This window comes from Parus major, chromosome 5 (assembly GCF_001522545.3).
Source record: "Parus major isolate Abel chromosome 5, Parus_major1.1, whole genome shotgun sequence".
Taxonomy (NCBI): domain Eukaryota; kingdom Metazoa; phylum Chordata; class Aves; order Passeriformes; family Paridae; genus Parus; species Parus major.
Genome location: NC_031774.1, coordinates 25,539,627 through 25,567,237, shown reverse-complemented (window position 1 = coordinate 25,567,237; position 27,611 = coordinate 25,539,627). Strand labels below are relative to the sequence as shown.

The window sequence follows — 27,611 nt, the reverse complement described above, 5'->3', positions numbered from 1 at the left end:
CAACTCTGTTGGCTTAGTAAGATACCATCCCTTCACAGTTCTTACTTCAGCCAATATAGGTACAAAGAAAATTCAGTGCAAGAGGTTAGGGCAACGTTGCTATGTTACTATAAACAAGTTCTGAGGGGACAATAATATTGGAGAGTCATTAAAATGCAGGAACAGTGTATAACTCCTAGGGCTGAGGGAACCGGAAGAGTTTCAGAGTGAGAAGACTCCAAGACAGGAGAAACCAGAGGAGTTGTCTTCTCAAAGCAGGGTTGGACAGAAACTTCTCAAGCTGCCGGGAGATGAGGTTGTCTTGACAGAAACTGGCTAGTAATTATATGCAAATGAACTCTGCTTGACAGCTAAGTGTAGATCCAGAGAGGCCCAATCTGATTTCTTGATTATGCATTTCTAATATTTCCTAAGTGAGTCTATTTTTACAAGGACTTCCTGTAAAACAGAAGGCTCTTGGATTTCTGTCCCACTCTAGAAACAAGCCATGTTTTAAAGGAAATTGTATTTCTGTTAATAATTTATGGGATGAATATTTTTTTTATTGTGCAACTCAAGTTATTGCATCCCTTACAATGTATGGCTTTTGCAAAGCTTTCACTGGTAGAGATTTTCAACACAAAGCACAGAACTGCCTTCTCTGGTAGAGTTCCTCTTGGGGCCTGTGACAGAGCTGTGGAGGAAGAGATACTTTTCAAAATAAAAGAGACTTTTTGAGATTTCTGCACTGTGGAGACATTTTTAGATGTTCTTTTACATGGGGTGGCAAAAGTGGGAGAAGCACTATGGGAATGATAATAACAAATAGAAGAAGAAGGGTCTTCCTCGAAAGACCTTGTGCAGAGAGTAATTTTAGAGGGACAGCAAGGATGTCTTGTATTTAGAGGACTTTTCTGCAGACTATCCCAGACTGTTCTCTAACCATTTGATTCTTGACTGTCCAGGACCAGCTTCCAAGCCTTTGACTGAGTATTCACTTGTACATGATATATTTTGTAGACCAGACCCCTATTTTATAGGAAATGGCCTGGTTTTGCTCACTTATGACAGTTGCTTATGGGATGGAAAATGTTGGTTTTTATGTGGCAATGAATTACAGTGGCTGAAGGCCTCACACAATGTTTTAAACTATTAATGCTCCTCCCTGAGAACAGAATGCTAGTTGCTGAAAAGAACTTTATATAGTTTTTGGTGATCATTTGGAAACCTCAGGGCTTTCCAATACCCCTTGCAAAGCTTAGAGATTGTTTTTTTAATGGGATATTTTCCATTAGAATGTTTCTGAAGAAGTTTCTCTGCTCTCTACCATTGCACAGGCCTATGGAGCAATGTTTTCTCCTACAACCTCTTGGATGCCTGGCATTCGTCAGATCCCACACAAAGACGCTCACTGAGGTGTACCCAACACAGCACTGTTGATATTGGTCAGTTATGTTTCTGTTTCACCTGGTCCCTCATAAATCCAGAGGCTTCATGTTGTCAGCTGTATCAAACTAAGTTTCCTCTCTGAATTTATTCATAGAAATATTATTTCCATTAATCTCTCTGAATTTATGTAAATATAAAATTACTGAAGGTTTTAAACAGATTGTCTTTGCCAGGGGCCCTTTGGTGAGCCTCTGTATGGTAATGAACACCTCACTGCTGTGCTCTCTCTCTGCCTCAGCAGCTGGTGCTTTTCATACATTGCTGTTGAAGACTTCGATTACATGCAACTCCATTTCAATTTTCTTTGATTTGTTGTAAACCTGTGTTTTTCTAAGAGGCCTTGGTTATCCTTCCTGTGTTCAAAGACAGTTTGTGAATTTGGTTTATGGGTTTCTATCACATTCTCCATGGAAGTTTTGCAAAGCCCTAAGCTAAGTAAACCATGTGATAGAGTCATTGACTCTCTTCTCAATCTCATGAGGTTCTCTGTACTTTTGTTGATGTCTGTCTCCTGACAGTTTTTATTTTTGTCCCCCCCAAAGCTTATTTTTTTATTAATTTTGAAAGGAACAGGTCCAGATTCTGAACCTACCCTAACCTTTGCACAGGGAATCGATCTGTGAGTTCTGTCTAAGAATGGATCACTTTTTCCAGTTTTAGCAAGTTTGTTGCCACTCTGTTTCTCATGGAATAGGCTTTACTGAAGATTAATTTTCTTCTTGTTCCTATTTTGACATTGATTTCTCTGTATTTTGCAATGTCTTATTAGTATCTTCTTTTCTCTAGCTAACATGAGATACCTTCTGTTATTTTAAGTATTGAAAAGAACTGTATCAAAGCAACAATTTGTTCATCTCCTCTATCTTTCAGGAGAAGAGCCTTCTTCATCAGACAGGAGACATGAGTTGGAGACTTACTTGGTCACCCCTGAATGTGGCATCATGGGCATCCTTCGGCAGATCCTGACAGAGCGGGTGATGGTTTCCAAGTTCTACAACTTCCTGAAGGGGTTCCAGCTGCACAATGAATACCTTCAGAGCAAAAACTTCTGTATATGGAAAGGTAAACATCCTAGAATATAATTTTTTGCTGTCTTAGATGGTTGGTGTTTTCATCAGTGAAGAGAGGGCAGATGATGAAAATTTGGAAATGAATATTTCAAGATAGCGATGTAAATTTTGTACAGTCAAATCAGCTTCAGGATTTTCCTTGACTCCAGGGAAAGAAAATTGCTCCTCTTGTGTGGTGGAAGAATAGCAACATGAGAAATGAAAGAACTCTCTTCGTACCTTGAACAGGCCTTTCTTTTATGTGTGAAGGCTGAACATATGTAGTGCATCAGGGTCTTTTGGGAAAAGTCAGTGTAATGGAGAACCAAGAGGCATTTTTCCTAATTTTTCCTTATTAGTCAAACAACAGATGTACTGTTTCTTCAGTGAATCACTCATCATAACAAATATTTCCTTTTAGATACCATACTAGAGCATTTTCCCAACCAGCTGACAGAAACAGCAGAGTTCATGTGCCTGGCAGACACAGCGGGATACATCGACATTAGCTATCCACCACTCATGAGGCCAGAAAGGAAAGTGGATGTTGTGCTGCACTTAAACTATTCTTCTGGATCACAGACCTCGGTGTGAAAAACACTATGTTTTCTTTGATACACAGCTGCTGCCTTTTAGCCCTCCTTAACTCCTAAAAATTCAGGACAAACTAATTCTGGGAAAAAAGGATACTTGGTCTACAGCTCCCTGTGCAGATGCTTAGGTTGTGCAAGTGATGCTGGTAAATCTCCTGAGAACAGAAGTAATATCAGATTTCTAAACATTTTATTTAGTTTTATTTAATAGCATTTATTTATTAAATGCTATCTCTTAGACCTGTGTGCTCCTGTGATCTCCATTTGGCTATCTAGATTACACTTACATGGAGTGTTTATCTGGTACTAGTTACCACCACTGATGAACTCATTATGGTTGTGTTGTAATGGTCATATAAAATTATCCACATGTAGTATAATTAGAAATGTTTTGTCCAGTTCTCCTTAGAACAGTAATGGGATTTTTTTTGTTGTTGTTTGAAACTGTGGAAAAGAATTGTCCCTTGACAATATTTCCTCTCTCAGATACTGTCTAATAACCTGGTCTATAATTCCTGGTACTAGATATAGATAAGACAGAAATTCTTGAGAACTAAAATTCTCATACATGCCAACCAAAGTCAGGAAGCAAAATCCTGCTTTCAAAAACTGCTAACACATGTGCAGGATTAACATTTCAGTTAAGATGATATTTGGTCCCAGATTGCTGTTTACTTACATCACTTCTCAGAATCATCCTAAAGCATCTAGGACAGAGGCTTTTAAATACTTTAAGCCTAGTAAAAAAAAAAAATTAATTTTGAATTATAAAACTTTACTATTTCAGATTCTTGTCCATTCTAATTGTTTCAGTATTTTCTCCAGAAGAGGCAGCTTTCTGTATCCCAAGCTGCTAGGCCACCCTTCCCATAGTCATGGACATTTTACCTACCTTGTAGAGATAAAGGCTAATGAGGAGAAGGTAGAACACCAATCAGGAGTACAAGTTGGAGGCTGAGTCTTGAATTGTTCTGTTAATAGCACTTAATATTTCATGTAAGAGACAAGAACAGAAGAAATATTGAGAGCGAACCCTGCTCCCAAATCTTTGTGAAGATCTTTTGATGGATGCATTAGGAAAAGTTGTGGAAAAGGCAGGATTTCTGACATTTTCTTCTTTTCTGACTGAATTCAGCCTTTGGAAGAAGCCTCCAAATACTTTCAAAAGCAGGGAATCCCATTTCCCAAAATCCACATGAATGAAGAGGAGAAGAAAAATCTAAAGGAGTGCTACCTCTTTGAAGACACAGAGACCCCAGAGGCACCGACTGTGGTGTTTTTCCCACTGGTGAATGACTCCTTCAGAAAATACAAAGAGCCTGGTAAGCCATGGGATGGTCCTCCCACCACCTGGCAGCCCTTTGTCTGTGGGATGGGAGACACGGTGTGGCGTGGTCTCCTCCCTCCCCTGCTGTGCCTCCCATGGGAGAGCGATGCAAATGCCAAGGGAGCGAGGAGTACCCCTGTGCCCCACCTGGAAAGTGGGAGGTGGAGCCATATCTATACCCCACTGATGATTTTTCTTTATTTGTCAGGTGTGGAGCGCAGCCCTGCTGAGATGGCACAGGGCAATGTGGATGTTTCTACCATTTTTTCCCCCTACTGCTTAAACAGTTTTACCTACACAGAGGAGGAGTTTGACAAGTTGATAGAACTGACCAGTTACAACATTCAGAACAACCAACATCTGATCCTTCAGGCTTTGAATTCAGCCATAGAGCAGAAAAGACAGCACAAAAAATAAACACTCACCTGAATTTCAGAAAGATATCTGCATGATTTTGGGGTTTTTTTTCCTTCTCTGGAGAATCATCAAGAGCTGTCTGTAAATGAGCATAGTATACTTTGGAAAGCAAAGACTTGTCTAGGCTGTGGTTCCTCTCTACCACATGATGATGCTAGATCAGCCAATCAAACAAAATAATGATTAGACTTGTGCTTTTCTTCTAATGATTAGACTTGTGCATATTTATTTATGTTGGATTTCACTGCCGATGAACTTTTCTTTTTCATGCATATATGTGTATGTGCAGTAAATTTAAGGTCGGAAAACATTGAGTTTATTGAAAAGTTTTTTAAATGCACAAATCTGGGACAGATTCAAAATTTGTTATGCTACTAAAAACTGTATGTGAAGTGAAGAAAAATGAGCTACAGATATTTAATTTATTCCAAATCTAGTGCAACAGAAAAATACATGATAAATGCAGACAGCTTCAAAGAACATGAAAACTGTATTTTCTTATATTGTCAGAAAGAAATTTTTTCTAGAAATAACCTGCCAAGCTAAACATAAAAGATAATCTGAGACTTCACCTGAAAAACACACATTTTCTATATTTCCATATGTTAAGGTTTTATTACACCAGCAGTATTTAGTTTTTGAAAATCTCTTGGAAACTACTGTTTCAAGCCATATTGTGAGTCAGGATCAGCTCTTCCAGTGCAGGTATAACTATCTAATCCACGGTTCTACTTTCCACTGAACATTCATGGTATTTAGATGATCCAATTCAGTATCCATGTCCTGTTAATTTCAGTGGTTTTCATACTATTTCTTGTTATTATAAGATGGGATACTGTGAGAATTAAAACATCAAAAGCTGAGAGATAAGTTTTGTGGTGAGAAGGCAAGCTAAGTGCTCTACACTGATATCCATGGGTAATTCATGGGTAATTGCATGACTTTGTGAGTCCCTGCCTGTCTAAAAGCAGCACAAGATATATGGAACTACTATAAATAGCACAAGGTAATTTGTTGAAACTGCTTATTTTTGAGATGAAGACCAAAATAATTATTTGCTTTAGAAAGAATTTTAATAAGACAAATACTATGCAAACCTATTTCATTACAACAAAGATACTAATCTAAAATAAAAAGATACAATGCTTCAGTCAGTATTGGTTGCCCTTAATTACTCAAAATTTAAATAAAATGCAGCAGATTGTCTGTGCTGAAGTAACATGTATTGGCAAACACAGAGATATGAATAATGTATCATAGCAAACATATAAAATTAAGTTTTAATTAAAAATTAAACATGAGCTTCTCAATGGCTAAAAAATTATCTTTCTTCCTGCTATCATGATTTGTGTCTCCTTCAATCATTCCTTTATGCCTTGTCTTCCTCTAGCTTTCGCTGTCTTTAGTCTCCCATGCTCACCTCCGATGACCTCAGCCCCTTTAGGTGTGCTGTGTCCTTACCCCGGCTGCTTTTCCAGCCCTCACACCTTTATCCAATTTGCAGCCTGGGTTCAAACCTCTGGTGTGCTGAAATGGCTGTTTACTTGGTGCTCATCAAGGGCTCCCCTCTTTGTGATCTCTGTTGCTGAGTCATCTGGTCCCTCTGGGCATTGCCTCTCCTCTGTCCCAGCTCTACTTCCCTCCGAGGCTTCCCTGGCTATCATTATGACAGCCCCATTTGGTGTGACACACGTGTTTGCTACTCCTCCCCACTGCCATCTTACAGCTGAGGTTTCAGGCGCCTCCAAGAGCTGCAAATGAAGTTCCTACCCCTGCCATCCAAGTCTTTGATGACACCAAATTTCAAGAAGCCTGCTTCTCTCTTCCCACTCCTGCCTTTAACTATACCTCTTTGCTTCCCTTGATGTTCTCTTGTTTGCTGGTTTAACAGTGGGAAGCCCCATTTACTCTGTGTGCCACTGAGGTGTTCTCTGCTGTACCTGCTAGGGTGCTTGTTCCACCTCCCAGCAGAAGGAGATCCTTGTCTTCTGTCCTTGCAGGCCAGCAGGGAGGTTTTGTGTGGCTTTGTCTGGTGGCATTGTTTCATTCTGTCTCAGCATTTAATGGGGTATGTTTCCTCTGCTCTGACTCTGGGCTGTACTGAAGCATTACAAGAATGCAGGTAACAGCTGCATTCAAATGTGGGCATTCAAAAGCACTTTTTGGTTTTGCACGTTGGGAGTGCCCCTTTCACAGGAAAGAGGAGTGACCTCACGGAATTATCCCTTTGAGGAAGAAAACTAACTGGGGGGGAGAGGAGCACTGCAAAAATCTAGGCCCATGCTGTACCATGGTGTTAGTGCCAGCAGGAGTTAACTTAATTTTTCCTAAATGTTTTAATAGATAGAGCTCTTGGTATATGTGGTAATGGGAGCTATAAACACTAACATGCTGACCTCCTTAGTTGTAATTAATATGTTTTGAATCTTTTCTGTGTCTGTCTTTTCCTTCTTACCTATTCATTATCTATAGTAAGTGAAGGGATTAGAATGCAATTGCAGCTGTGCCCCAGCCCTTCTGATTATCACAAAGGTGCATGAAGAACTGAGCAGCTCAGTGAGGTGACTCAGACCACAGGAACCCAAGGAAAGCAGCAGTGGGATTCTTGAACTCCTCACAAGGCACATGAGAACTTGGGCAGTCCTACTGGGTGAGTGCCACTGAAGAAACAGGACCTAATGGGATGCTAGGCAGCAGCATTTTGCGCCGTCCTGTAGTGCAAGGAGTGATCAAACAAGAGATAATTGCAAACATTCTGAGAGAAGTGAACTAGTCATACATGAGACTACACGTTGCACCATGTGAGTGATGGGAAATGTGTCTGCCACAGCAGACACATATTGGAAAATATGGGTGGTAGAACAGAACTCCCATCTTAGAAACTGTGTGCTAAAACCTTTTTACATGTAAAGCTCTTCTGTGTATGTGCAGCGTATATCTCACTGTCTTACTGGAGTGATAACACTGCATCAAGGCCTTATTTCCTTCTGCCCTGGTCATGGTAAGCTGGTCAACAGTTAAAATGGCTGAGAGTTCTGTGGCATTTGTGCCATTGAACCTTTGAATTGCTCCTGAAAATCTCTCCCTTGTAGGGTTCCTGCTAAAGCCCAGCACACCTGCAGTGTCCATAAAGTACTTCTCCAGCACTCCTCCCAGACATCCAGCTCATGATATCAAAACTCTGTGATGTGACATCTTGTCATATCTCATGTCTCCTTGGGTTCTGAGGTCTCCTTTGCACTCCCTCTAATCCACTGTTATCTCCTTTTTTCCATGCAGCTAGACATCTCATCCAGATGTCACAGCCTGATCTCAGCTGCCCTAATGCTTGTTCCAAATATGACCAAACCTACATCATTCAAACCTGAAGCCTCTGGAGGAACAATTACAGTACAGAGGAGATATGAGACAAAGGGGAAAGATTAAGAATGGTTAAGTAAGATTAAGATGGTATAAAACATGAGGAGGGAGAAAGGATAGAAGAAAAAACAAATTACAATAACTGAGAAAAAGAGGAAAATGGCATTTTAGCTATGAGGTATTGAGATGGACAAAGAAAGAAAACATTTTGAAATCCAAGAAGTCAATTGTAAAGAAAATATGGCAGGGAATGGAAAGAGGAAAAGAAAGAGGAAATCAGGAACTAAAAGGCAGTGGACACAAGCATTCAAAACAGAGATAAAGGTATATCACTCCTCTGTTTTTTTCAAAGCAGTCTTAATAGGCTGGTCCTTTAAAAAGAAAAATAACTAAAAATCTCTAATCTAGAAAATGTCATGGCACTAAATGCTGAGGTTCTGACCATCTGGACTTACCTGATATGCACACTGTGAGTACTTCTTAGCTCCCAGCTCTCTCTTCTTTTTTCCTGTCCTTAAACACTGAGAAAAGATGGTTCCTTGGCCTCTAGCAGTCTAACTTTTCCTGCCAACTACTGCTTATTGCAGCCTTCTCTTTCTCAGCTAATACTCCGTGTATTAATTTGCTCCCTTCCTGTTTAATTTCTTTGGCTGAGGAAATGGAGCATCCTTAGGAACTGATAACTATCAAGTAAGGAGCTGCAAGTTTCTACATCTGTTAATATGTACTTTTAAATATTGAGCAAGTTGTTTCTCCAATTTTGCAATTTCTGCTATTCAGCTAGATGACACCCAGTCTTAAAAGCAACTCATGCTCCAAATTCCTCCTTCGGCTGCATTTCTTTTAACTTATTATCTATCTACTTTGTAAATATAGGATATTTAATAATGGTTTTAACAGTCAATATGACAGCCTAGAATTTGTCAAAGATTAAATGCTTTGGTACCACATACAGAAAACAATTCAGAAAATCCTTCATAGATGTTTAACAAACACCTTTTCTAGTCACTCTTAATCTCTGGTCCATGATTTCTGCTGGTGCAGGGGTTGATGGCCTGTAACCCACAGCTGCGTTTGGACATGGGGAGGAAGAACTGTACTGCTCATATTGCACTTGTGCTGGTTTTCAGCTCATGGAGGATAGGATAAACTTGCATGTAGTCTGCAGGAATGTGGAGAATGAACAGAGATTCAAAAAACTTTGGGAACTGCTCCTGTAGAACTCTAATCCTGGGAAACTTTCTCAAAGTACAGAAGACATCCCAAAGTGAGAACTCCAGTCACAGAGGACTTTCTAACTCTACAGGTAACCACTGAGGACTGTACATTTGTAACATGCATAGAATCTGAGAGAGATGAAACAGAGTATAAATTTGCACTTCAATTAGGCAGCTCTAAGACTGGAATGGTAAATTCTGGGCTTTATCCAGTGCATCAGTAACTGTAACATGAAAGAAAGGTATACAGGTATTTAACTGTGAGTGCAATGATGTACAAAGTCATTAATGATGGTGGCACCTCTACTGGGAAAGGAATACCTCTCAGTATCAGAGGTTTGTTCTAGTTATATGCTAGATGCATTCAAATGCTGATGCATCTATACAATGGATATAAAATGCCATACTTTTCTCAGTATGATCTTAGCAAGAATACATTCTAGTACTTTTAAACTTTTTGCTTTAACATTTATTTCCCAGAATATTCATTTTCTCTTGTTTCTGGGGTAGGATAATGAACAGCAGTAATGCCCCTGTCTCCTGTGAGTTTTCTCTCCTGCTCCAAATCTCCTTCCTCACTAACTGCACAGTGGTGGCCTAAGACACAGCTCCTGCAGGAAGAGGATGTAGCTGAGCCAGAACTCCAGAACTCCCATCTGGTTCTGCCCTCCAATACTGTTTTCTGTATAGAAGTGTATTTCTCCACAGCTTGTCTCTGCAGTCAGATGTAATACAGGTACCTTTGCCAAGGGAGTGATGCTTCTTCAAAGTGTGTTGCAGGATGAGTAAGAAACCTAGGCAGTAGAAGTACAAGGTTGTGCTGGTTTTGGCACATTCTGTGTGATAAACAGATAAGACTGTGATATCACTACGCTAAAGGAGTAGTGTGCAATTTGCTGCCAGGGCAACTACATTTAGATCTTTGAAACAAGTGGGTTGTTTTCCTTCGTCTAGCCTTAAATTATTCAAATATGTATTGAAATAAAATATTTCCACTTGAAGCATCTGCTTTTCATTCTAAAAGTTGAAACCATCCAGCTTTGTACATTCAGATTTTTAAATGAGATGGCACTAGTTCAGTTGTTAATGAGAACCTTGCAGTTTTCTTTCTTTATGTTGTTTCCTGTGGAGTGACTCAGATGGGAGCAGAGTACCTTGATTTAGCTGAAGGCTGTACAGATCATTATAGATAGCCAAGTGTGCCTGTAATGGGGAATTCACTCTGCAGATATGGAAGTCTGCACACAGAATCCATCTTTCCTCTCCAAAGGCTTCCTTGAGGACAGAGAATCTCACCTTTCTTAAGGTTCACCAACTTTAGAGGGATTTCCATCGCTTATCATCAGTTATGATAATGGTTTTCTGAACTATTCAGCCTTGGGAAAGTTGTTCCACTCTAATGACAAGTATCCTGGTATTTTTAGTATCACATGGCAGGTTTTCCAAGGTCAACCAGGTCTTCTTTTCTAACCAGATTTAAAAAACAAAGCAAAACAAGAAAACCCCCACAAAAACCCAAAAACCAAAACAAATACACCCCTACAAATCCCTTCCCCCTCCCTGCCCCCCCGAATGATTGTTGTTCTCTAAATTAAGCTGCAAAAGGAGCTCTCCAGGATGTAGCTCAGAGTGTCCGTGACCTGAGGCCAAAAGATGCTCTTGTACTTCCAGTGTGGGCAGAGCTACTTTTCATGCTGGAAATGCAGATGCCATGACACAGCCTCCTCTTACTGGAGCTTCTAGTTTGTTATTCATTTGTTTTTCTCCGTTTGAAGATGGTAATTTCCACTGGGTAAGCCTGGAGATGTTCATCTGCTCTTTTGTTCATGTTCTTTGGTTGAACAAATCTCTGTAAAATAAAAGTGATAAAACTTAACCACTGGATAGTGTATTCCATTCATCTTGACAGGAGTTTCTCACAGTTGTTATTAAAAGTTCAACTGCCTTTCTCTGGAAAATGTATAAAAGCATAATTCTTACCTGCTTTGCACAGCTATTATGTATTTTCTTGTCACTTTTTTGCTGTATTTAAGATACTGCGGGGTGCAGCAATAATCCTGGGTCATGCCTGGAGCTATAGGCATTGACTTCAAGACATCTGCTACGCCCTGCAAGCATCCACCTCCTTCTCCCCTGCTGTCCTATCCCACTCTGCTGCTGCTGCTGCTCCTAGCCTAAATCACCTCCTCTAGTTACAGATCACCCCTGAAAAACAAAGTCTGGGCCCTGCACCCACACCGTGACCTCCCCCCTGGGAGGAAGGAACGGGAGTAGCCCAGGAGATCTGGGAGCTGCATGCCCATGCAGTGATCTGTCAGGCGGTGGGATGGACATCTCCAGGGGTTCCTGTGTGCCACAGGGCTCTGCCCCTCTGCAGGCACCGAGCTCAGGTCCCCCTGCCAACAGGGAGACATCGACCACCGTGCACTGGCTGTGCCAGCAGGCAGGGAAATCACCACCAGCTGTTCAGATGCCAGGCCTTCCTCAGGGTCCAGGTTCCCCCAGCCAGGAGCAGTCCCTGCTCAGGGCAGGGAAGAAGTGGGCTTGAAGGAGCAGGCCTCGGTGGCAGCACCCTCCATTCTGAGGCTCTGCACACACAGAAATGGGTGGCAGCAGTGCAGGACCCGTGGGGCAGGCGCTGGCTGGGAGAGGTTCCCAGCCAGAGGAAGGTACCAGATTCCTTTTGGCTGTGGTGCTGTAAGGTCCTCCCCTGGAGCACTCTATCCTCGGTGCTCCACTGCCTTCGCAGTGGGAGGAGAGCCCTTTACTTAGAGAGATGAGATGGGTGGGGCCTCAGGTCATTTTATAAAATAACAAGTCATTGACTCCCACAGGAGTACTTCCTGCAAACATGTCTTGGGAAGTGCTGCCAGTGGAGGTACCAGGAGCAGACACTGAAAACGTGTCTCTAGAGCTGCTCCCCACAGAGGTGCCAGCAGTAAATCCTGAAAATATGTCTCTAGAACCGCTGCCCACGGAGGTGCCAAGAGTAGAGCCTGAAAATATGTCTCTCGAATTGCTGCCCGTGGAGGTGCCAGGAGTGGATCATGAAAACACGTCTAAAGGATTCCTGCCCATGGAAGTGGCAGGAGTAGATCCAGAAAACATGTCTAAAGGATTCCTACCCATGGAGGAGCCAGGACTATATCCTGAAAGCATGTCTAAAGGATTCCTGCCCGTGGAAGAGCCAGGACTATATCCTGAAAGCATGTCTAAAGGATTCCTGCCCATGGAGAAGCCAGGACTGTATCCTGAAAGCATGTCTAAAGGATTCTTGCCCATGGAGGAGCCAGGACTGTATCCTGAAAGCATGTCTAAAGGATTCTTGCCCATGGAGGAGCCAGGAGTATATCCTGAAAACATGTCTCAAGAATTGCTGCCCATGGAGGTGCCAGAAGCACTCTATTACATGAATAAAGGGAAGACCATGATACCATCAAATGCACTAGAGGTAAGAAACCAGCTTTAAAGTTTCACTTAAGGTCCTCTGCATTTGACAGAAAACAAAATCCTGCTTTGTGAGTGTGTTTGTATTCAAGCTAGCGTGCAAATTTGCTGTCTGATGGGACTATACAGCAGTTCCTCTGTCTGAAGGAGTTTAAGTTGAAATTTTCTCTTCAAGGCTGTCAGTGGAAAAAGTCCTTCTGAATCCACCAGAGCCAACGATCTCATCTTCATAGACAAAATGAGAGAAGTCAGAGTAGTATAGGGCAAAAAAAAAGATAAGAAAGGGGGGGAAAATGAACAGGGGGAGAAACATCCTTCAGGGGACTGAATTGTCAGCCTTTTTTCTTCTGCAATTAAATGCTACTTTTATTAAAATTTTCATATTTCTGTATAAATAACAAGATTTTACATGTAAAATAATGTGTCAGACACATTTTTTTGTTACTGAAAATGGGATAAGGGCAGGACAGAGATCAGGAATAGAGAATTGAATTCCACTTACACATTACCTTTTTGGTCCTGAATTTTTTCATTTTGCTTTGCATTCTCTGCATTGTTTCAAGATTTGCATTTAGTTTTAACTGTAGTACATTATGCATTGTTTTGTGTGCTCCCTGGCTAGATGAAGGCACATCACTTCAGGAAGTGTTTTGCAAACAGAATATTTTCAACATTTCTTTGTAGATACTGTCCTTTAATGGTGCTCTATAAAGTGCTTCAAAAGGTGGCACCCTGCACTGTAGAGGTGTTTTGGAGCTTCTCTTTCCTGAAAGAGACTGAAACATTAGATTTAAAATTTTACAACTGCAGTGTTTCGTATTCTGTGTTCAAACTCACAGAAAATATTCTGGAATATTTTAAACTAAGCTTTAGTATTGCTAAGAGCAGGAACAGGTTGCTAGAAGATCACATTTAAAACAAAAAGCAAACCTTTTCCACTGGATTAATGTAGAGACACCTTTTAGATATCTTACAGCTGTGATGGTCTTCATTCATTTTCTCATTGAAAGGGTACCCCTGACATGGATTTTGTGCCAGTGTGCACCGAAATATGTGGTGGTTTGTCCATTAATCTGAGTGCAGTAACACAGCTGGGCGTAACCAACAGCCCTTCTAATCGAGGTTTCATCATAAATTATTGCAAGTAGAAATTAATTATCTATCCTGGTAATGCTGCTGCTGCTGTTGTTTTAACATTATCATTTATTGTTTTTTCTTCCTTTCTTCAGGATGGAAACTCAGGGCTTGGTTCCTTGGGAGATGGTGAATGGCGAAGAAGGAATGCCGACAGTACTGGGCCAGACCAAGGTGATTTCAAGGTATTAAGAAAAAGAGAATTTAGAACCAAAGAATGCTAAGGGTTTTGTTTTTCTCTGATGGGGAGAAGTCTCAGGTAGATAAAGAATGATGGCAGCAGGTTGAGCGTTACAAGGGAAATCCCCGTAAATCTATTAATTGAATCATTTTATTCCTCTTATGTTTATGATTTTCATAGAACATAGAATAGTTTGGGTTGGAAGGCACCTTTAAAGATCATCTTGTTCCAAATTCCTGCAATGAGCAGGACCAGGTGGACCAAGTAGACCAGGTGGCTCCGTTTCTATAATTGCTTGTTTTATTCCTCTGTTACATTTTATTTTGAACAGACTGAATATTTAGTATTTCAATGCCTCACTTACTTGTAAGAGAAATCCACAGGTGAGCTTTCTGTTCCACAATACATTTTGTAACTGAAAGGACAAAAGTGACAATGAGACATGCTCTGCTGCCAATGGCTTTGGTAGCATGATCTCCATCCTTGCAATTTATGAGGCGGTCCTGGATTGTTGAACCCTGATCTTTCGCAACTTCTGTGCTCCATCAGGAAAGAAACTGTAGTGGGATTCTGTAAAATGAGTGATAGGGCTATTTCTTGTGCATGAGTGTCAGCCAAAGATTTTTTTTTTGTTAGAAATTACTGGTTTTGATGTGAGTTCTCATTCTGCTACTGTGCAGTGAGTCTGGGCATTATTTCCTATCTGTCAATGGAGAAGTTTAAGAATGATTCATATAACAATTTTGTCCTGTGAAGTGCCTGCTTCTGAGGCAGATAATTCTGTGAAAATTTGCCCTATAGTTCATGCAGACAAGTTCTACTGAGGCAAAACAAAGCTGAAATGGAGCTTTGTCTGAAACTTGAAATCATACTGTGAACAGGCACACAGGTGAGCTTTGTAATAAGCTGCTTACCAAGTAGTTCTGCTGCAATTTGGGTGCTCACAAATTTAAACAAATTCTTATTCATATTCACAATATTCTTTGTTTTTTTACATGCACTCTTCAAAATTTAGCTATTGTGTTTTCCCAGCATTAGGATTACTACAAAAAAAAAAACAACCCAGTGGGGTTAAAAGATTAGACTGTATTTTCACAGGATATATTGTATAATAAGTCTAGGGTCTTCGTGGTATTTCATCTTACAAATATTTAGGTTGCAATGTCTGGTATCTACAGCCTGAGGAGATACTAAAATTCTGGACAATGTCTAGGATGAAGAATTATGTAGATAGTAAAAGCAGGCAGAAAAATTTTATTGATCAGTTTTTGGTATAATATCTGTTCCTTACAAGAGGTCAGGAACTTAAAAGCATGATGATAGGAAGAAAAAAGATTTGAGCTCCTGGGTTATAATTACTTACAATAATTATACATCTGACAAGTAACTTGTCTCCATTTCTTAATCCCACACAGTAATGTGTTTGTTTTTCCATTGTGTGCTCAGGATATAGACTTTAGATCAAAGATATTTAATGGTCATTAAATTTCAATGGTGCAGATGTGACAGTAGCGGACTAAAAGAATCATCTGATATATCCATAACCTTCTTCTAGACCACTATATTGGTCCTGTCTCATACTGAAGGTTTCTTTTTTACAGTATAAAATTACAAATTTCATGACAATAAATTGGCGATGGACTGAGTTTTTTTTGCATGTGGTTACAGAGGCACTGTTTTTGTCTTTGTTCACAATTCCACTCCCCATCCTATGCACTTGCATGATCATTATCAGGCTACATCAACAATCATACGTTCATGTAAAGAATGCATATACATTTTTCTCTCCTCCTAGTTTTTTCTCAAATATTAATTTTTCATCACTGAAACTGCCAGAAGACTTAAATATGAGGGTATCTGCTTGCTCAGAGGAATTGTCTGTTAGAAATATATGACAGCATTTGCCAGCAACTGCATGTGTCTTTACATCAACATGCTGATTTTTATCTGTGTTAAGAAATCTGTATTATTTGGGTCTAGGCTGGTACTTAGATCCACGCTAAAGTAACAGGAGGAGACAGTTCTGGTATTTCAGACATCAGTGTTTATACCAAAATATTTGAGGATTGCAGCAGGCTTCATATAATAATGCATGTGAGGGAAGGGGAACAATTGGATGCATAGTTCTAAACTCACCATGAGCCATGTTTTAATAAGGCCAAGACGCATCACTTCTTGGGTCAAGTCATACCTCATTTCCCTGCCAGATATGGGCTTCTTGTTCTTTCAGGGTTTGTGCAGCTGGGACAGCTGCTGCCCTTAAACAGAAGAGGGACAGGATAAACTCTCACCCTTGTGCAAAGCAGGAACTCTGGTTTCTGCTGGGTTTTAGGAGTTGGAAGCAGCCCTTGAGATCGTGGGACGAGTGGGGAGCTGCCACACTGCAGAGCAAGAATAGGAGCAAGTTGTGACATCTGCTTCTGGTGCAGGTTGGGCTTGGCAATATGAAGAGGAGCTGAGGCGGGCAGGAGGGCTGGGTCCCTGCTGGGGATGGGCTCCTTGACTCCCACAGGGGCTAGAGCCTGCTGTCAGGAGCAGCTCCAGCCCCAGCCCCAGCCTCAGCATCAGCTGGAAAGGCAGGAGTCAAAAAGTCCTGAGCCACCCCCAGCCCCCCGCTGCTTGCAGCAGCATGGCTTCAGCAGCAGCACTCTGCTCAGCTGCAAAAGCTGGTCTGAGCCCAGGCACCTCCTCTGCCACCCTGAGTGCTGGTATGGGGTTGCCTAAAATACAGACTGCTGAAATTACATGTTCCAGCACACCTCCCACTTCAAAAATGAACCTCATAAAATCAAATGAGGACACATCCTGTCAGCTCAAAGCTTTGAAATATGTTTTTTCTAATCCATATTTGACATCAAAAATGCAAAACATCTGTACCTGAGATAGACCTATAAATACCCTTGAGAACTGGTAGTCAGAAAGAGAGATTTCCAGAGTGCAATGCATGACCTGTGGTAATGAGGATAAGAATCCAGAAATGTTCAACAGCTGTCAGACATAATCACTAATTATACAGCTATCTGGAATTAGGTGTAAAGAGTCTCAAAACTCAAATGGTTCATGCTCAGCCTAGTTTTTTTCTGTCATATTTGTTCTACTTAGGGAGGGCAGAGCACTATAAAAAGGCACTGTTGTATTTTTTATGGATGGACAATAGTTCTGGATACAGTTTCACATATGGAAATAATTTTGAACATACAATTGAACAGTTAAAGTTTTCAAATAGATCTGTTTTTCAATATCTGAAGTCTGATTGTTAAACATCTGCAAACACTAAAAGGTGAAGGTAATGTTAACAGTATTGAAAGAGCTGTGCAGCCAGCCTGAATTACCAATCAAATAATACATCTTTGCAGATTTATATAATAAGTAATAGAAATAATAAATAATGCTATTATTTATTAAATATTATACATCTCTGCATTTATATGGGAGCACTGTGCAGTGAGAGTATCCATCTTGTGTTGAACAGTATTTGAGGTTTTGTTTTCTGGAAATGTCTTCCAAGCACAGTATAACGTGCATAGTGTCATTCCTCAAAAGTTTTCTTAGTCTCATGATGGATATATGTATGAGGAAGCAATCATCTGAAGGATACAATTCTTGTGACCTTGCATGTTCCTGTCATGCTTCTGTGGATGTGGAAAATTTTCCCCTGCTGGAGCCAGGGTTTGTGTGGCTGTATGCCCCAAAGGGACTTTTCCATCTGGGTGTGGGTATTTCTAATTGATTGATATCCAACCGAGACTTCTGCTGCTCCTGGTGAAAAGATGGTCTGATGAGAAGAAGAAATTGTTCTACTAAAACCCACGAAACACACAGCTTGTGAAAAGCACAGCTGTGGCAGCAGTGATCATCAGTATCAGGAGCATGCCCATACACAGCCCCACAGCCCTCGGCTGAGGTGCCCTCCCCAGCCTGGAGGAGGTGAAGGAAGGAAGCAATTAGAGCATCTTTTCCATCATGGAGCCTGATTTTGTCAAGAATGAGGAAGAAGTTCAGAGAGGTGGCCAAGAGCAGCAGGTCTGGGCAGCCTGCCACGGGGGATCCCGGCACATCCCACAGCATCCCATGGCTGTAGCAAGCTGGGGCAGGGATTGGTGAGTGATGTTCACAGCCTGAAGCATCCTGACTACAACTGTAAAAAACTCACATGCGCTCTGTAGGGAGACCTGGCTCTCAGACAGCTCAAGATAGACTTTCACACACCACCAGCTCTAGATGCACCATCAGCAAGGAATGATTTGGTCCCTGGCTACCATCTAGTTAAATTAGCACTTGGAAATGAAGAAAGGAGTGCCCTGCAACATCCTGGGAGTGATTTCATCTCAGCAGAATGCTTCTCTGGGCCAGGAATGCAGGAATACCTTAGACAAGGCAAGGAAGCTATCTTTGCCAGGAAAGGCTGCTGAGCTAGTAGATGACATGGAAACACATGGAGGAATCATTCCTGGATGATTGCAGGAAAAATGTGTGGATAGAGAGGAAGGTGACATATATATAGATGACACAGGTTTTTTCAGGGATTTTTAAGTCATTGTAAAAGGCTTGATTGTGCTAAAGGTATTTTTAAAGCTTGTCTGATCTTTACAGGATGGTTTGTGGAATATTACACAATGCAATTGGACTCAAATAGGTAATGGTACCAGTGCACTGTGGCACATAGTTTTCTTTGCTTCCTCATCACAGTTTAGCACCCAGCATGACAAAGACCACTACTCATGAGACCAGATGGAAGACATTCCACATTTCATGTAGAAAATCAGCAGCTGAGTGTCTGGTTGGAGGATACCTGCTTATTGATGGTGATACAGTTTTCACACACACACAGACTAAATGTGAATTTCAGGATCTCTGCATTATTCTTCTGTTAGTTTATAACTGTTTTGGAATAAATACCAATCTAAAAAGAGCAACAATGAAGTCTGAGAATGTACTGACTGTTCCTGAAGGTTCAAGTTCTCTTCTCTGGATCGGTGTTGGATGACCGGTCTCTGTTTTGGGAAGGCAGCTACAATATTCTGCTATCTGATCGAACATCTGTTGTAAACCAAGTACCTAACACTAAAAAAAAACCTGAAAAGCATTCACCCAGCACACATTTGACAATACTGTTGTGGAATTGTGTGACTGGGGTAGTCTGCAATAAGTGAAGGAATGAATATTCATACTATTGGTATTGCAAGCGGGAAAGATGAAGCTAGCAATCCATGCTGGCAGAGTCTGTTAGATGAAGAAGCCTAAAGGCTGAAGAGAGCAAGCAACTGAGAGAAAACCAAGTTAAAAAAATAAAAAAGGTAAAGAAGTAGAGTCACTCTCATGGACTCTTGCCTCATTAAGGAGTCCTGCCATTTTAGAGCTCCACAGCCACTTGGGACAGGATGTATTTTACAGCTAAATGTGGAGTAATTTACAGCAGTGCTTCTTGAGATGGATGCATGCCACACATACCTACACCTGAATAGAAGCATGACTTTAAAGAGGCCTGAGATAGACCTGCAGAGGTACAAATGTTCCAGGAATGCAGACAGCCTGCATTACCAGAGTGCTCATGGTAGAGAAATTTGTTTTCAAATTCTTACTCCTCAGCTAGGAGAAAGTGGGGATCATGCACAGAGGAATCCCTTACTTGTACCAACATAGTAACTTAGTGCCAAGTAGTGTCAATGTTTTTCTAATTTATGGGAAGCTCAATAAAATCGGAAGAAGAGACTATGAGGTCTGTTCTGCGCTAGATGGAGTTGCTGTTTGGAGAATCCCAGTAAAACTTTATTTAGTTGGGATTTCAGGGAAACTAGCACTGTACACCCTACTCATGCACTGGCACCTCAGAGTGCTGTACTGCATACAGATGTGCTACACACACAAACACAAGCTGGGCAGCACCAAATTGAAGACAAGCTGACAGTTTGCTGTGGTGGAAACCTCTCTGTATGTGGAACCTCATTATATAGCAGCAGCCTTTTTTCTTTTTTTTTTTTTTTGTTAAAAATATCATAATAGGTGTTAAGTAAGCAGAATAACATAACCTCTGTCTTTGTTTTATACATGTGTGACTGCTATTTTCTTTGTCTCTATAACTAGACCCCGGTACATCATGTTATAGTTGTCACAGTTACTATTTAAATATATTTCTTTTGTTTAAGATGGTACTGGAATTAATTAAAATAGCAAATCCTCCTGGGAGCAGAAGAACTAGCAAGGCCTGATCACCAGGTGAATTCTGCCCTCCCTATTGTCTTTGCTACCGCCACCGGCAGGTGCCAGGGCTGTCAGGATGACTGACGCCTGGCTCCTGCCTTTTCCTCAGGTAACTGGCTGATGGCATCTGCCTCTCCCCTAGTGCAAGCACACATCCTGATTTCTGTAGCTTCTGTTAAACCACTGATTTTTAATTTTTTTAAATTTTTTAATTTTTTTTTAAAAAAAATTTCAGTAAATCCTTTTGTGACTCCTGCATCTCTGAGAATTGATTTCCCCATACCAGACAGGGAAAATCTGGCTAACATGTTAGAAAGTCATTGCATGGGAACCAGGAAGAAGGTGATCACGTGGCAGAAACCATCTAATATTTCCTAAAAAAAACCACCCAAATCCCAACCTAAGTTTTCACTGGTCTAAGAATCACAAATTGCTTTGTAAATGATGATTTCATTGGTTCTCACTCAAGCAATGCCACTTGTCAGAGGAAGTGTTGCTGGAGCTGATCCAGGAGCTGGCAGCACCTTGCGCAATCTGGAGATAAATGCCTGCCAGAATTTCCCCCATGTTTATGCAGATCCTAAGGAACAATGAGTTTCTGCCTTCTAGGGCATATGCTGAGGTGCCTAAACCCATTCCTAACATGTGAGTGTGGTGATCCACCTTTGCTAATTACCCAGCTGAGAAGAAGGGTAAATTAACAGGGTGTAGAACTGTATTAACATGGCTATACTATTTCTAAAATCTGAACCAGTGTCTTTGCACAGGGTAACTCTGAGGACATATCCTTCCACCAGTTGTCTGCAAATTTTGCAGCTTCTGTAAGGTTATTTTCTTTTGAGAACAATTGAAATAGAAGATAAATAGATTTCCTAGGCTGAATTTCATGAAGAAGCACTAAAAAAAGAAAAAAAACCCAGGATTCTGGAGACACATTTAAGAGGAGTGGAAAGAGCAATGGTTTTTAAGAACTCTGTAAAAAGGTTTTAACATAACATGATATGTTAGAGGAGAGAATAAAGGATTCTAATCACATATTGGAAAAAGTAATTTGTTGTGATGAAAGAGGCATAATTATTTTTCCATCTGTAAATAGACCCTTTTGCTCTGTTCTCTTGAGAAAAAAGTTGGTTTAAGTGAGGTTCTTCCAGCTTCTTTTTTAACATCTATTTTGTCTGCTTGCTTATAGTTGTTATAGGAAGTCTCTGAAGTGCTACAGAAATAGAAGGATTCTCCTAAAAAAGAGGAAACCTATTGATAAAAATAGCAATTTTCAAAAAGAATGATTTGTGGGGCTTTTCTGTAACCACTTATGCAGGTGGAAATGTTTCTAGGAGTGTGAGGAAATAACCATGTGTCACAGCCACAGGAAATGTTGATTTATTTATTGGCTTGGTCAAAATAGCCTTTTGCAGATAGCTCTGAGCCAGACAAGTTTATGGAATGAGCCAGCAGGAAATCGTCTTCCTAAGAAGGAGGAACTCACATTTATCTTATAATAATAAGTAGGAAGAGGTCCCTGCAGCCACAAAACCTGGAGAGACTTGATTTATAGAAGATTAAGGCTGAGATATTTGAAGGGAACAAAGGAAGTTAACCACTTTCAGTCTTCAGGGGTTTTTTGGAGGAAGGTAGTATTTTTCTTTTTCTCCAAAGGCAACCAATACCTAAATCTTTAGATCCTAAATCCTCTGGAAACAATTTTCAGCCATTGGCTTGTCTCATAGTCGTGATTTACAAAAGCTCAAGTTACTGTTACACTTTTTCTTGTACAACTGTAAATTGCAGGAAATCTATGTTTCTGAAGCAGAAGGCAAAAACACCTCTTAAAAAGTGGTGCTTCAGGTTTATCCCGTGGGAGTCCACAACAACAGATACTCTCCACAGCACTTTTTTCCAGTGCTATGGGACTGTATGGGTGGTTACTGGGGGGGATTGACTGCAACTCTGATTAAAACTAATGGCATTTTGACAACTTCATCATGGTTGTCAATGTTGTCATGGTTGTCAATGAACACATCAGTGTTCAAGAAGCTCACTGTAGTTATGTTGTAGTCTAGACTCAGCAATTTCAAAGTGAAAGGTTTTGCAAGAGTCTCACAGGCTGTGTAAATTGTCAGGGATTTTTTCCTGTGTTTTCTGTTTGGATGAGCCATCTGGAGTCTCAGAGCAACAAAACAAAAAGACAGTTAAATATATAAAATGTTAAGACATTTTTAAAAACAGAAGCTTCATCTGCAAAATAGTGAGATAATTGACCCAAGTTTTACTAACTATATTTGTGCTTTGTGGCACACAGTTTATTTGCACATTTGAAACTTTTTTCCCACCAAAGCCTTATTCAGACCCCCTTTTTACTGTTCCTCTCTAGATAGAATCCTCTCCTTGCTACCTGTTGACCGTAAGGATCATCCGGATGAGAAATCTCCGGCGAGTGGATGCCTGTGAGTATCTCCATTCTTAGTGGTAGCTCAGGAAACAGGAAAATCATATTTTTTATAGTTTTGTAACAATCTTTTCTTAGTGTTTCTGAAATAACCCAGTGTTTATGTAAATTAATTGTTACAAACCAGGTCAGTCCTTGCTGCTTGCTGCTGTTTCATTGACCTTTTCAACATCCTCAATCTCCACTCTGACAAAGATGAATTGAAGAGGAAAAAGCTTTTTACAATCATTACCACCAGGCTAATGGCACCATTAATTACCCTGAAAGAACAGTTGGAAAAAACGTTCTGAGGGCTGGATGCCCCATCCTTTCTAAGGCTTCTGCAGGAGTCTTGCAGTTGTGCAAGAGTGTGAGTCTCGTGGCAGGAAAGTGGTGGGGAGTAGGTTGGAAAGGAAAACACCACTGTTTTGTAAAAGAACATGGAGTATCCACATGTGTGCTGAGGAGGGGTGTTTCACACAACATAGACACGTTAATTGTTTGTTTTATTTGAGTAAATAGATTTACGTGACTGCCTGTGGAAGGATGCTGAAATTAGTTTGAGAGTGAGCATGGAAGGGAAATGATGTAACCCTCATGATTATCTTGATTCTCCTGTTTCACTGTGAGCTGCAGTGATTGGCTCTATAATGTCTTGTGCATGAAGAGTCAGGAAAGATCTTCTGATAGACAAAGATCTGGATTTACCGTGCGGTATCATTCCCGTCTTACCTTGTGGTTGTCACGTGTGTTTCTGGAAGGTGCACCAGAGGACTTCCCCGTGTCACAGCGCTGACTGAGGGAGACAACAGCTGTATCCTAGGTCACATCACTGGGCTGCACCTCCCTCCTGGTCCACAGCTGTGGCACATGTGTGGTGAAGCAAGAACACTGAAAGGTCTCATCAGGGACTCAGACCATCTGCATGTCAGGCAACCAGGCAAATAATGAGGTTATAGAAAGAGGTTGTGTAAGCAGAACTGAGGCAACGTTTTGCATTAAATACACAGCTGACTAGTTTGGCTGCATCTACTCATATAATTAAGGATTGCTTGATATGCTTTGTATCTCAAAGTACAGTTAAGATACAGGAATGATGAATCACATCAGCAGAATAAAGTACTTGCCAGCCAAACAGTCATCAGTCATTGATCTCAAATGATAAAGCCAAAGTCATATAATAGTTACCAAAAATCACTTTTAATGCATTTTAAAATCAGTAGCATTACTTCTAGATTCTCCAAATATATTCAAATGCATATTTCTGCAGTTTCAAAATTCTTCAAAACATTATTGTCTGTCTCGTTAAGGACTTTTGGATTAAGTTCTTTTTCCCTTTGAACTGAAGATTGACGAGAGGGAGGCTATTTTCTCTTGTTCAGTCTCAGTAGTTTATTCTTTTCTTATCAGCATTACAAGGTACAAGGAGCTATGTGCACTATGATAGAAAAGGGTAAAATGGCCAACAAAGATCTTCTTCAAGGTCTTTTCTATGTCCATTTACCCAATTAACAGGTGCCAACTAAGTTATTTTTATTAGTGACCCAATGACCCAACACCTGTGTGCTGCACTGCGGCATTTTCTACCCAATCACCTACTACTACCCAAAAACCTCTAGGAGGAGAACATGAAGAAGAAAGAAGAAGGACAAGAGACAACACCCTAAATCCTCCATGTTCCTGTTCTCTAAACTAACTTTTTCACCCAGTGATTTAAAAAACTTTCAAATCTACACACTTACACTTTTAGCTTTTTCCAACTAACTTTAACATTTGTTTTCATGTATCACCATGAAAACATGCTCATGAATTTCATATTATATGAAATTCAGTGTTTCTTTGAATCTTAGAACTAAGTATTAGAAACAAGGGCACACACTCTGTATCTCAGACTCCAGCAATTGTCTGCATGGAATTTCCCAGATTAAAAAAAGAAATAAAAACACTTGAGGAAACAGAATAACAACTAAAACAACTTTTACATTGAGGGGGACTGAAAAGGCTACAGTCCTTAAGAGTGAAATTATTGAGGAGGGCATGGAAGCTCTCACTACAAAAAAGGAATAGGCAAAGAAAGTGAATAAGAATAAGGAGTAATTTTTCACAAGGAGACTAAGAAACAAGAGTGGTGGGAAGGTAGAATTAAAGCAGATGATATGACTTTAGACAGGTACAGTGAAATTGCTGCCAGAATCTCATTTTTAAAGCCAAACTAAGATGTGAAATAGAGCAGGAGGGGGAGAAGGCTAGGGCCTACACAATATTTTCCAAACAAACTTTTCCATCAGAAGAATTTTTTTTTTTACTCAGGAATATTGTGATTTCTCCACAACTTTTTTTAGAAAAAAGATTGACAGAATTAAACTTTGTTGCTGTTGTTTCTGCATTATAATTTTAAAAAAGAGAAAAGCAAATAATTAAGGCATCTATTGACCTATCACAATGCATACATAATTTTTCAAGCAGTTCTGGATTTCTTTCCACTCTTACTTGGACAGAAAAGCAGCAAGGCTTCTTGAACACTTTCAACAGCATAAAATGCAGCCTCAAAACAGTTTGAGATAGTCTGTAGCTGTAGGGCGACATGGGGCAAAACTTGGTGGAGAAGGAAAGGAAAGAAGATAAAAAAGGGTCCTGTTGCAGACAGGCAAGATTTTGCTTGTCCCCACAGGTCAGTGTGCAAGCTCTTGTTCCCTGCCCTGCCTGCAGAGTCCTTACCTGCTGCTGCAGGGTCATCTCCATTTCTGCTGCCATCACTGGTCTCTCTCTAAAGTCTCACGTCACAGGACATCCATTCCCAAAGCTGGTTACCTTTTGCATTACATAATAGCTGATCATTTTATTGATGAGAACAGAATCAGAGAGATTTTCAGAGTGCTGAAGTACCTTGCATAACCTCCAAGAAGAAACAGAGTAAATGGCATTTTTGTCTGTAGCTGTTTGAGATATACCTCAGTTGAGATGCCTGTGAGAAAGGGGATGTAAAATCCTTCACTACTTTCTCCTGGTGCCTTTTAGGAGATAGACTTGGTCTCTCTCTTCCTGTAGGTGGCAATTAAGTTAAATTCCAGTGTCTAATTCAATAAGCTCCTTTTGGAGGAAGCCTCTGCCATCTCATACAGCAGGTGTAGTTCTGCAGCTCCTTTCACAAACCATCACAAAGAAGATCACTGAGAGCAAGGCAGAGATGAAGACCTTTTTCAGTTCTCAAAAAGTGGAGGAGGGTCCCAGCCCCTCTTACCAGACAGCAGCTATGGGGTTGGTGTATGTGTGTACAAGCATACATGAGCACAGGAAAGATTGTTGGCTGAGAAACTATAGTCACTGATTAGAAGAAAAAATTCTCAACCTCTTTTTTTATACACAATATCACTGTTACTGTCCTGGTTTAGGAACATGTCATGCAAGGAAGGACAGAAACCACCTCTCCTCTAGGTCATCTTGTGGGGTCAGTGCTTTTTCTCTCTCAGAAGGGAATCTTGAGAAGTTACATTGCATCGGATTTTTCTATCTTAAAATAACTTCTGCTTGTTTTTGGTACCAGCTGCTGCAGTAACCTTTCCAGTGTCCTGCAGCACTGCTGCCTTTGCCATGTTAGCAATTGTTTTGCCTCTCCCCTCCCCAGTAAGCCAGGCTGATTGCTATGTGTCCCTGTGGCTGCCAACGGCGACGTGTGAAAGGTCACGCACTAAAACTGTGAGAAACTCCGACAATCCAGTGTGGAACGAAACCTTCTACTTCAGAATCCAAAGTCAGGTCAAGGTAAGGAGCCAAAGTTGTCTGTTTGAGGCAGCCTGAAGATTTTGTGTATCTCCTGAACTGTGCCCAGGAATTATTTAGGAGATGGCACACGATAAATGACTGCTCAAAGCATTTAACAGCAGAGATGACAGAGTTCCTGTGTCTGTTCAATGGTGCTATGTAGGAGGGCCAGAAAGCAAGCTTGATTTTGAAGTTTTAGAGTAACAAGAGACCCTTACGAGTCAGTGCAAGATGGATACAGACTTTGGGAGTTACCCAAGCATCTGTATAGGTATAGCCAATGTGTTTAGTTACAGCAATTAAAATGATGTAGGCAAGAATGAATATGCAGTTTAAGTATGTTTTTCTAAAGGGGGGTGGTATTTAATTTCTCAACTTTTCTTCTCAAGTACATCCTTAGCAATACTTTTGCCCGGAGCTAATGATGTCCAGCCTGAGAAACTGTAACAAAGTCTTCTCCCTCTTTTTCCAGAACGTGCTGGAGCTCACAGTGTACGATGAGGATTTTGCTACTCCAGATGACCATCTACTCTGTGCACTCTTTGATACTGCGAAACTTCCACTTGAAAGAACAGTGATCCTGTACTTCAAGCCTAGCCCAGATGTGAGAGCAACTTAGCAACTAAAGCAGCTAAAGCAACTATGAAACCAGTGGAGAGTTACAGAGCAGTTTCAAAATTTTTTCTGAACCTGCCATGGATTACTTATCCCAATGATGAGTGCATGAATTGCCATTCAAATTATAAGCACAAAAACGTGGTAAAAAAAAAAATAATCTGAATTTGAGAGTCTGAATTCCCCTTTGCAATATTTTATAAATTATTAAAGACCATAGGACTGAAACAGTGCAGTAGGTAGGGGAGGGGTCTAATTGTGAGCTACCTCTGAGCAACACCAAGGCCATACAGCTGTTGCAGGGCGAACAATCTGTGTACTTTTTTCACCATGGAATTAATAATCTGAGTAATTACTATAATTCATAACTCCCTGCCCCTTTGCTTGTGTCTACTGTCACTCCAAAACGCAAACATGAAGTTGCCCCAGTGTGTGTCCCACTATGAATGGATAAT

The 27,611-nt window shown here is 40.6% G+C and overlaps 2 protein-coding genes across 2 annotated transcripts in view; both read left to right on the top strand.

Annotated features, from left to right (window-relative positions):
• Window positions 1-5,019, top strand: part of LOC107206346 (cytosolic phospholipase A2 epsilon-like) — a 32,966-nt gene extending 27,947 nt beyond the window's left edge. The window contains exons 15-19 of the mRNA XM_033515224.1: window positions 1,317-1,424; window positions 2,299-2,490; window positions 2,899-3,065; window positions 4,206-4,392; window positions 4,606-5,019. Of these exons, the coding sequence (XP_033371115.1) occupies window positions 1,317-1,424; window positions 2,299-2,490; window positions 2,899-3,065; window positions 4,206-4,392; window positions 4,606-4,814 (863 nt within the window). The 3' untranslated portion in view covers window positions 4,815-5,019. The remainder of the gene's footprint in view (window positions 1-1,316; window positions 1,425-2,298; window positions 2,491-2,898; window positions 3,066-4,205; window positions 4,393-4,605) is intronic.
• A 7,207-nt stretch (window positions 5,020-12,226) lies between these two features.
• LOC107206419 (cytosolic phospholipase A2 epsilon-like) overlaps window positions 12,227-27,611 on the top strand; it is a 34,549-nt gene continuing 19,164 nt past the window's right edge. Inside the window, exons 1-5 of the mRNA XM_015632260.1 lie at window positions 12,227-12,842; window positions 14,068-14,157; window positions 22,726-22,798; window positions 26,405-26,541; window positions 27,014-27,145. Of these exons, the coding sequence (XP_015487746.1) occupies window positions 12,243-12,842; window positions 14,068-14,157; window positions 22,726-22,798; window positions 26,405-26,541; window positions 27,014-27,145 (1,032 nt within the window). The 5' untranslated portion in view covers window positions 12,227-12,242. The remainder of the gene's footprint in view (window positions 12,843-14,067; window positions 14,158-22,725; window positions 22,799-26,404; window positions 26,542-27,013; window positions 27,146-27,611) is intronic.